The 11293-nt window shown below is 33.4% G+C and overlaps 2 protein-coding genes across 2 annotated transcripts; both read left to right on the plus strand.

Moving 5' to 3' along the window:
* Positions 1-820: 820 nt before the first annotated feature.
* LOC128890217 (leucine-rich repeat-containing protein 40-like) lies at positions 821-4523 on the plus strand. The gene is made up of 2 exons (XM_054148513.1): positions 821-1913; positions 1996-4523. Exons 1-2 carry the CDS (start codon positions 1839-1841, stop codon positions 3136-3138), a joined length of 1218 nt encoding a protein of 405 aa, XP_054004488.1. The 5' UTR covers positions 821-1838; the 3' UTR covers positions 3139-4523.
* LOC128890207 (serine/threonine-protein phosphatase 2A regulatory subunit B'' subunit gamma-like) lies at positions 4242-6497 on the plus strand. Its single transcript, XM_054148494.1, has 7 exons — positions 4242-4523; positions 4620-4750; positions 4836-5222; positions 5303-5628; positions 5693-5906; positions 5980-6107; positions 6205-6497. Exons 1-7 carry the CDS (start codon positions 4478-4480, stop codon positions 6314-6316), a joined length of 1344 nt encoding a protein of 447 aa, XP_054004469.1. The 5' UTR covers positions 4242-4477; the 3' UTR covers positions 6317-6497.
* Positions 6498-11293: the final 4796 nt, after the last annotated feature.

An 11293-nucleotide genomic window follows, 5' to 3' on the forward strand; every position in this document is an offset into this window, starting at 1 on the left:
GAGATATCTCATATATCGAATTTAAGTAATTGTTTATGCCTGACCACTTTATCTTTATCAGGAAACAATATACATAACCTTGAGGTATGCAAATTGTTATTTTAAAATTTAATTTACAAAACAATTAAAATAGATTCTTTAAAATATGTCGTTTCGTTTACATAGAATCTCAATAAATTGACGTCATTAGAAGAGCTAAATTTAGCTGATAACAAATTGAAAAGGATAAGTAATAAATCTCTGAGAAAATTAAAGATTCGTTATTTAAATTTGGCAGGAAATCATTTAAGTTTCATAAGGGTAAATGTTTAGATAAATCATATTTATATTCAAATTACCTTGCTTACTGATATCTGTTTTTATTTACAAGGACATCAAAAACTTATCAGAAGTAAAAGAATTAGATTCGGTAGTATTTGCGGATCTATTATATGGAGAGTGTCCTCTGGTATCTCTTTGCAATTATCGTGCATATGTTATTCATTACCTTTCACATATTAAGAAGCTAGATCATTATTTTATATGTGAAAAAGAAAGACACTGGAGCAATCAATTTTTCAAGTATTAGTATTACTTTTTATCCATGCATAACATACTTTAGTAAAAATGTAAGAATACATTTTTATTTTTAGGAATCAAATAACTTATCATAATATATTATTTCATAAGAAATTAAACGAACATTTAAAGTTATTGAAAAATAACTACGAGGAATACGTGAAAATAATGCTTTATTTTAAAAGCCAGCTTTATGCAATTAAAGTGACAAATGTATATAATTGATTTAATATAATTAACTTTGATGTGTAGTTCGATATTGTTCTCAATTACTTACGTTTTATTTATAACATAGAAGAACCAGCATTGTTTAAAGAATGAAACACACAATAAGTTGCAAAGTATAATATCAGAAATGGAATTAAATAAAAAACAATTTATAGAAAGAAAACAAATCGCAATAACACAATCTAAAGTACAATCATTTTTATTCGTTTATATTTATTATAATGTATCGAATATTTACAAACATTATTTGTTTATTAGATTGTACAACAGCAATTAACATTTGATATGAATTATTGTGGAAATATTAATTTCGTTGAATATAGTGCAATTCCTGAAAATACAGTTATTCAACTTTGTAAACAATTTTTAGAGGAATCATTGTGTTCAGTTATAAAACAGTATGTGTAATATATTTTTAAATTGATTAAGCGAAATGTTTAAATGATTCTTGTAAATGTTTTTGGTTTACAGAGATCTAGGCATAACTGGTTTAAGGTTACATAAAGTGACAAAAGTAAGCAACAATGAAATTAATTGTTTGAACATTTGTAAAGACGATTTTTCGGAAAGTACGGAATCAGACGAATGCAATACAATTTTAAAAATTGTAACATCACCTAGAGTAACAGATATTCAAAACTGGCCTTTCAACTTTTTCAAAACCATCTTATTTAATAAAGTATTTATATGGTTTTTTTTAAAATGATTGATTTATTACACATATATTAGAAAAGACCGTTTAATTTGTAGGAAAAGCTAATGGTAACTAATTGTTTGGCAGTAGCAGATGCCGATTGGTTAAATAAATTATTTGTGATGAAGGAAAATGGAAATATATTAAATCTACTTAATGTTTGCGAGAGACGACGTGTTTGTATACTTGTACAAACATTTGCTTTCAGCTCTACTGACATGTAATAATAATATCACTGGTTTTAATATTTTCCATATAAAAAGATATATTTTTGCATAGGTCAGAGAGTATTAATGACTTCTTACATAAAAAACATTCAAATCACTTAACTAATTCGAACCAAATTTGTGAGAAATCCATGTTATTGCATACAAACATTAGAAATCCCATGTTTGTAATAGAGTATGAATATCTGCTAGACAAATTAACAAATGTAATAATTTTTCTTATCATCATCTGAATTTTGTATTTTATTGGATAACTTATTTATAGAAGTCTTGTACATTTATTCATAGGAGGATACTTATAGAAACCATACTACTCCATGTATGGTAAATAACACTTCATGCGTTTGTTTATCTGCCTCTAACATTATGCAATATATCAGCATCAATGAAAAGATGGAACTGTATAATCTCGTGAAAATATGCATTTCTGGACACAACATAAATTCAATTGATATAGATTTGGAGTTACCTAATTTAAAAGAATTTGATATTTCCTTCAATTGTTTTGAAGAATTTCCAAACTCAAACATCGTGAAGAGTGTGAAAATATTAAATATTAGTTCTAACAATATACAATCAATACATGTTCATGGAGTTCTCTATACATTGGAAGAACTAGATGTATCATGGAATTGTTTAACAAACTGTCTTTCAAGTATCAAAACTTTTACAACATTCACACCTAATATATATAAATTAAAAATGCATAACAATCCATTCAAAGATGTTACTGATCCACAATTTGTAGAATATGTAATGCGTATTTATTTGCCAAATTTACAGTCTATTAACAACTGTGCATGCGAAAGTCATAATTTATCTGAAAATTATTTCCCATGTGCATTTAATATGTGTCATCTAAAAAAACGCAATAAATTAATTTATTTGAAACAAAACACAGAGAAAAGTGGCAAAAAGACAGCATTAATAAAAGAGAAACAGATAGAGCATGCAAAATATATTCACATATCTCAAAATTTATTTCTGGTATTAGATGTTTTAAAAAATGCATTAAAAGTTCAAGAGCTTTGTGCTGCATGTTGTCCATTGACTATATTTCCTATTATAAAACCTTTGAAACATCTAATCAAACTAAATCTTGGAAGTAATTTTATTTCAGTTTTGGATGATTTCAATCAAGAAAATCTTCCATCATTAAAGTATCTGGATTTGACAAATAATTTAATAACAAGTTTAGAATCAATGGGGTCATTTCATACACTACAGGAGTTTTATTGTGGAAGTAATAAAATAAAAAACTTAACACAAATAGATAATGTTAAGACTTGGCAAATGTTGCATGTTATAGATCTTTCCAATAATCCAATAATTACAGATGCATTATATAAAAAATTTATTATATTTCATCTACATAATATCAAAGTAAGGAAAATCATTTACTTTAAGTTTCTTTGGGTATGTTTTTTATAAATTCTATAAATAATATGATTTTATTAGTAGTATATTTCTGGAGCATATGTACAAGATTCAGAAATTACTGAAGCAAAGTATGTATTTGGAAATAAATTAGACAAATATGTATTAAATACACTGTATAAAACAGATAGATTAACAAATATTACACAGTTGAGTATAACCGACTGTTGTTTGTCAAAGGTATGTTATGCATTAATTTTCAAAGTGTAAGAAACAAAGTACATGGAAATTAATTCTAGGTTGATCTTTCTGGTGAACTTTTACCACAATTAGAAAGTTTGGACTTGAGCAGAAACCAGATAACTTATTTATGGGGTCTTTATTCTTTTCCGTATCTACATACATTGTGCTTAAGTTACAATTGTCTTGAAACATTAGATGGAAATGGTTCTGAAAAAAATGATTGTACATTTTCCAAATTGTATACTTTATTTTTAGATCACAATTACATTAAGTCATTGATGAATATTAGTAAAAAACTACCAGTTATCAAACATCTATTTCTAAATAATAATTATCTGCAAGATATCGATGGTAATATTTTATGTGAATAGATAATATAGTACGTTGTAATTGTTATTAGAACTTAACCTGTTAAATTATTTAGGAATAAATCATTGCTCCATGTTAGAATCTTTATTTTTGGATTACAATGAAATTGAGATACTGAACAAAGAAGATTTTATTGAAAATAATAACCTAAAGGTTTTATCTCTTGAAAACAATAAAATAAAGTCTTTGGAATTTACAATAACATTGCATAAATTGGAAAAACTTTATGCTGCCAACAATTGTTTATCGGTAAGTAAAACAACAAAATTAAGATTGTAACAAACGTAATAAATAATAATGTTATTTTTCAGAATGAAAATGAAGTACAGTACTTATCATTACTGAAAAATTTAGAAGAATTAACATTCAGAGGAAATCCCTTGTACACAGACTCAATTAATGATAAAATGATTGTTCAAAATTTCGAGTTAAAACATCCTGAATCTGATGAAATTTAATTAATCAATACATTGGAATTTATAAATTTTATTGCTTGTAATTCATTGTGTTTATTAAATATTTGTATAAATACAAGGACAGTAAAATCACCTGAATCATAATATGTTGGTTATCATATCGTGTAATATTTATATGTACTTAATTTTCTAAATAAATAAACTTACTTGCAAATTCGTTTTATGTGATGCAATATACATACTCTGTATTATACTTTTACGCTATAGTTTGGAGAAAAAATCAGCTGGATCGTTATAAAGCGCGTTTGTGTTTGTATTGTGACTATATTTAACCTTAGTTACAAGTAATTCAAAACTGAACGTAAATGGAGTTAGAAACGATACTTGAAAAATGTGCTGTAATAAATAAATGTAAGCATTATCTTAAAGTATCGATCACTGATCAAATAACGTATGTTTCGTAATACAATTTATTATTATCGTACGCGTAATGTGGTGTTTTCATAGCAGAAGAAAAACTAGAAGAAAATGAAGAAAAAGAAGACCAATATTTTCAAAAAATATATGAACAATGGAAGGGCGCCAAAGCTAAAGATAAGGATTTAACTTACAAAGTGATTCCCAAATTTTATTTCAAGGTAATGTACACAAACTAAATCTATGGGAAATTTTCCAAAATTATTACTTTATAATATTATTAATAAATCTAGCTTTCCATTTTAGTTACCAAAAGAAGATGAGATTTTACCACAAAAATTACGTGAAGAAACAAGAGCATTATTTTTGCAAAGAAGATCCCGACAACTACTAGACAATAATGAACTTAAAGCATTATGGGTATTATTAGATAAACATCATAGTCCACCTTTATCAGGTGATGAACAGCTGATTAATTACGAAGATTTCAAGAAAGTAGGTAAATTAGCAGGTGCAAAATGCAGTCCATATTTTACTGCAGTTGTATTCGCTAAATTGCAACAAGGCGATCCTCATGGTAGAATCAGTATAATGGCATTATTTAATTATGTTATGAGAAAAGTCTGGTTGCATCAAACAAGAATTGGTCTTTCTTTGTATGATGTTACAGGTCAGGGATATCTTAGGGAATCCGTAAGTTTTATTACTTTAAAACCAAAATAAGTTACAGTTTCAAATATAAATATTCAAGTTATAACGTTGTTTCTTTATAGGATTTAGAAAACTATATTTTAGAATTAATACCAACTCTACCACAACTGGAAGGGCTAGAGAAATCCTTTCATTCATTTTATGTTTGTACAGCAGTGAGGAAGTTCCTATTTTTTCTTGATCCCCTCAGAACTGGCAGAGTTAGAATACAAGATATTTTGGCATGTAGTTTTCTTGACGATCTCTTAGAATTAAGGGATGAAGATTTACCTAAAGACTTGCAAGAAGCAAATTGGTTTTCAGCCCCATCTGCTCTTAAAGTTTATGGACAGTATCTTAATCTTGATAGAGATCATAATGGGATGCTTAATAAAGAAGAACTTGCGGGGTAAGTTCTTAATAACAGAGTTTGTATAATTAGTACACTAATTTTATAAATCTATTTTTTATAGATATGGCACAGGAACCTTAACTGGGGTATTTCTCGAGAGGGTATTTCAAGAATGTTTAACTTATGAGGGAGAAATGGATTACAAAACATATCTTGATTTTGTTTTAGCATTAGAAAATCGTCACGAACCGCAAAGCCTACACTATTTATTTAGAATTCTTGATATTAATAATCGCGGTTATCTAGATACTTTTTGTCTTAATTATTTTTTCAGAGTACGTGTATCCATAATATTTGATATAAATTATAGATTCTGTAATCAAATTTAACATTTTATATATCATTCAGGCTATACAAGAACAAATGACGATGCATGGTCAAGAACCAGTGACTTTCGAAGATGTTAAAGACGAAATATTTGATATGGTAAAACCAGCAGATCCCTGTAAAATTACATTGCAAGATTTATTATCTTGGTAAATAATTTTATTGTCCTTTACGAGTTTAAAATGAAGTTTTTCCGAGGAAAAACGAAAGATATCATTCGTACATTCGGTGATTCATACTTTACAGCGGTCAGGGCGACACAATGGTTAGTATTTTGATAGAGTTCCATGGCTTTTGGGCTTATGAAAATCGCGAGGCCATGGCAGCTGATACTGGCGATGAATCATCCCATGTTTGAAAAATAAACGGACAGGAAATATGATACATTCCTGCGATTGCTCAGATAACCTCTGACATGCTTGACAATTTGTAACAGTATTTTTCAAAGAGAGCATTTTTTAAATATTGACTACGATATATGAAATTGTATGAAATAATATTCGAAATATAATTTTTTAATAAAAATATGTATAATGACAGCGAATTTGATATTATTCAACATCTCCTACGAGTAATAATAGCAGATTGTTAATGAACTTTTCTTTGATTTATCAAAGCCAAAGTGTATTTTCATGTACAACTTAAAGTTCGGGAAAAGAAGCGTTTTAAATAATTAATATCTCATTTCCACATCTGATTTGTTTTCAAATTTTATGTAAACCTGATTGAATCATACCTAAAATCATTTTGTCGTTCTGTCGACCAATGAAATCGTCTAAAAACGGATGTGCGGAGACGACTGCGCAGTCTGTTTGCGCATACGACGAAGACACAAAGATGTTCCGTCCTTTGCAGGATCAGGGTCGTTAATATACGATTGTACGGGCACGCTGGGTAGCAGCCTGAGGGCCCCACAAGGCACAAACTGAGGAACAAGCTATACCGGACACGACTACTTTTTTAAATGGAAGTGTATATTTTCGTTTAGACAGATTGGTTCCTTCCGCCATCCTACGTAAAAAAGTGTTAGGGCAAAATGGTAAAAAAACGCATAGTTTGAGGGCTACGGTCTACAGCGAGCTGCGTGACGTCACAGAACGTACGGAGGACGATCTCCGCATATAAATACAGGGTGTCCGAAAATTGTTGTAACACCTTGAAAGGGGTGGTTCGGGAGGTGATTTGAAACAACTTTTTCCTTAGCGAAAATGTTGTCCGAGGCTTCGTTGAGGAGATATTAACGGAAAACACTGACCAATCAGCGAGCGCGTATACCGCTGGAGCGGCCGCGGGAGCGAAGGCTATGTGCTAAGCAGCCGCCCTTGTACGCGAACAAGTGACTCGACGTGCATCGAAGGACATTGCCGCGGCCGCTTAGCTCGTAGCCTTCGCTCCCGCGGCCGCTCCAGCGGTATACGCGCTCGCTGATTGGTCAGTGTTTTCCGTTAATATCTCCTCAACGAAGCCTCGGACAACATTTTCGCTAAGGAAAAAGTTGTTTCAAATCACCTCCCGAACCACCCCTTTCAAGGTGTTACAACGTTTTTGGGACACCCTGTATATTGAATATGTACATCAGGACATCAGGACATCAGGACATCTCGAAGACGGAAAACATATCATTTGAATGAATGCTATCTTCAAAATATGCAAGCGCAGGGGCCAGACCCAAACTCTGAGTTGACTTCAGCAACAGTCGCGGAAAATGTAGGATACTCCGGGACAGGGACAGAGACGGCGATACAAGAATTGCAGGAGAGACGAGGACAGGGCGGTTAGGCTAGCATGACTTTTTTCGAAGATATTGAAGATCTTGTTGGCAAAAAGAGATTTATTCTGGGAGTTCCAGGCGCTTACAAAACACTTCACAAGAATGACGGAGTTACAGATTATTAACACTTTGTCAAGTCATCAACTGCCCGTGCTTTGCTCGTTGAGCCCTATATATATCTTTAGAATTCTGGTAGTAAGTGGGCTTAGCTCTGAGTAACTATCTAACTATGGATGATGTGGAAGGTTCTGGAGTGCGAACTATGAACTAGAAAGTATGGAATCGATGAGTAATATGTTTTGGACGGATTGACGAAAAGGCGGCTGAGTCATTGTAAATAGAAGACTGGTCGCAGTCCAGCATAACAGTCCGAAGCAATTGAACGGACGATTTGCATCGTTGACAAAAAGGACTCCCACGTTCAACAGCAACGTACAGTCTCCTATCTCCGACAGGTTCCCTGTTTTTGCATACGAGTCAAGGCAGTTGGAAACCTGAAATTGGAAACATGGACTGAATAAATATAAAAGCCGATGCGAGTTTCTCGTCGGGAATGTGCAGAAGAACCGATCTAGTAGGAAATTTGTGTGTACTACATTCTGAAAAGGTAGATGATTCTTACTTCGTCTTCGCAATTAAGAAACTCCACGAGCCTAGCTTGCAGGTTATTCGGAACTAGGATCAAGATGAGCAGCAGTCGAAGAGTAATTTAGGAGACTATATGTTCAGGACTATGTCTTTATCAATTGCTTCCAATTGGTCCAACGCTTCGTTCCACACAGGCAACTCAATTATGTTCTCAGGCAACACCCATTCCATGGAAGATATGTCTTTATAATTGGTGTGAGATACAGGTATAACAAGTCTCCATTTATTCCAATGACTAAGTTCAATTTGTCAACCATGTTCCTTAATTTAGGAGACTATAAGGTTGCCTATATAACTTTCAACAATAGTTGGCATAACTGCATTTTATTATATCAGCTAATGTTTAAAGTCATCGTCTCCATAGCGACGGTCATGGCAGCGCCCAACGAATTCCAAGGAAGCTGACCATCTTGCACTAAACCAGTTCTTATTGCTATAAGGATTACTGCTGTTATCACACACATTATACCAGTTGTCATGTATTATAATGCTAATTATAATGCTAATGGAGGAACTCCACCTGGTGCAAAGTTCAGAGTACTCTCTGCATTTCCAGTACCAAAGAACAGGAAATTTATCAATGTTTTAACATGGTTGATTATTGTCTACATAGTTAAAACTGACAAAACCGTTCCAGAACTGTACATATAAGTACGAAGATTCGCTTCACCTAAACTGAAAACAACGCGGAAACTTCGAAGATGCAAGACGATCTCTTTGCAAGGAATCCAGCCTTCGGATATCCGATTTACGAAAAATCATTTATCGTAGGACTGACGTTTACGATGTGGCTACCTAAAATAAGACAGGATCCGCTAATTGCTATGGTTATCAAGTACTCGCTACGTTGTCACAAAAATTGTCTCGTCACAGAGAAAGAATGTTTAGTCATCGTGTATTCCAGATATTAGTTTTGAACCTGTGTCCCTGGAAGAAAATTCTATTCCATCGTCGACTATCAGAAGAATCAGCGTGAAGAATTATTCGTCGCACGAGATCCGAGTAGGCGTATACACAAAGGGACAACGAAACTATTAAAGAATGCAAAGCCTTTGGATAGACGCGTATATGACGCAGAAGAACTGTTACGAAATTGCTACAGTTTCTGGCAGGATCATTGGGACGGTTATAAGAACGTTTTTATCGAGTGTTGAAAATGTTGCTTGGAAAAATTCGAATACAAGAATATGTACTACCTTTCGCCATGTATTCGAACGCCTTGGTGAATGATGCAACAACTTTGTAGAGTACTTTTCGACTCGCTAGTGCTATTCTTTTACTCTTCTATATCGTAGAAACTTGAACGCTTATTAAATTCAAAAGATTCTATGAGAAAATATGGAAAGTAGTAAACCATGGTCAAAATCCTATTATAACTACATAATCGGATCAAGTTCTTGTCAAACGATCACGTTTACGTATTACGGTAACGACATAAGTGGAAGTTTCAACTCCATTATGACGAACTACATAAAAATTTGCAAAATAACCGTTTACAATTACACCGTATTAATTCCGGACACGAGCAAGTTTGCGGTATACTCGGTTAAGTTGAAACATGTTTATTCGAAGGAAGGGTTGTTGGAATAAAATTTGCGAATGCGCCATTATCTACAATTTTATAATTGATCTCGCAATTTAAGGTATTATATTATAACAAATGATGATATAAAATCCGCGGTATGTACGGTTACCATAACTTACAACAATTTAAACATTTTCAACTCAAATGCGCCACGTGATCCTTTTATCTGATTAAACTCTAATTTTAAGGGATGAATTCTAGGGGATCTTAACAACCGCCATTCAGTACAGACGTATTTTCAATCAGCAACTTGAATTCAAATTGTTAATCTTAATTTATCGTTTTTGTTCAAATAAATCATCTTGTTGATAAAGTTCGGTTTTGTGTTCGTGTTCGTTATTCTTTTATGGAGAATCCCTACATAATTTGGTGACCCCGACGTGATGTAGCTTGAGACATAGGCCGCTATCTCTGAACCCATTGAATCGGAATACAAGAGTCCGATTAAATCTGTAAAATAACTAGGTCGGTTGTTAGAGATGTTTGAGAGTTTAGCGAAGGAGCTGGCTGATTTGAAATTCAGTTGGATATTGAAACCTGTCAATTCCGTGATAAGTTCGTTTCGCATGTGCGAACTAACATTAAAGCCGTCCAGCGGGAAAGGAACCTCGTTGTATTTACATACGGGATAGAGGAAGTCCCACTGACTTATGGTCCGCAATCTGGTCTGTAACTTCATTCTCACAGCGGCTACAGTCGATACCATATCTTCCAGTCTGCCAAGATACTGTTGCATATCAACATTGGTCAGTAGATTGGCACGGGTTTGCGCCCGCGGCTGATATTCAAAGCAGTTCAGGATCTCGTGCGAGGGCGACGCGTTTCCAACGTTTATTGGTTTACAGAGATTGCGGATGATAGCCCGCGAGTTGTCATCCACTATCCCATGTTTACATACTTCAGCGTAAGGTATCCCGAGCACTTCAGGGTCATAGCACAGCTCGTTCGCAATGTCCACCCTTTTCGGCTCGTATAGCAGAGTCCGTGCGCGTCTGATGTCGTTTTTACTATCCTGAACAACGCCGTGTATGTACTCATTAATAGTGGAAAATCGAATATTTTCGTCGTGGGCTAACGGAATGTAACGTCTATCATTAGGCAAATCATACCACACTCGAAAATCGTTCCTTATCATGGCTTCGTCTTTCATGTCGATCTTCCCTTTGTCGACGATCGTCGTCAACGGGAGGTCAGGCATTGGACATGATAGGGCCAGATTCTGCCTTGATACTAGTCACAACTGCCCGATGAGGTCAATGGTCGTCCTTTTTTTTTTTTTTTTACGTGAGGAAATGCGTTTACGCACGCCCCCTCATAAGGAGGGGGTAGTG

The sequence above is a fragment of the Hylaeus anthracinus genome, unplaced genomic scaffold (genome assembly GCF_026225885.1).
Source record: "Hylaeus anthracinus isolate JK02 unplaced genomic scaffold, UHH_iyHylAnth1.0_haploid 12000, whole genome shotgun sequence".
In the NCBI taxonomy this organism is placed as follows: Eukaryota; Metazoa; Arthropoda; class Insecta; order Hymenoptera; family Colletidae; genus Hylaeus; species Hylaeus anthracinus.

Excerpts from the sequence above, each read along its gene's own strand:
- LOC128890217 (XM_054148513.1), top strand. The coding sequence starts at position 1,839 with ATGTTATTGCATACAAACATTAGAAATCCCATGTTTGTAATAGAGTAT. Across the intron at positions 1,914-1,995 it reads TGCTAGACAAATTAACAAAT|GAGGATACTTATAGAAACCA; the intron begins GTAATAATTTTT and ends ATTTATTCATAG.
- LOC128890207 (XM_054148494.1), top strand. The coding sequence starts at position 4,478 with ATGGAGTTAGAAACGATACTTGAAAAATGTGCTGTAATAAATAAAT. Across the intron at positions 4,751-4,835 it reads TTCCCAAATTTTATTTCAAG|TTACCAAAAGAAGATGAGAT; the intron begins GTAATGTACACA and ends TTTCCATTTTAG. Across the intron at positions 5,223-5,302 it reads AGGGATATCTTAGGGAATCC|GATTTAGAAAACTATATTTT; the intron begins GTAAGTTTTATT and ends GTTTCTTTATAG.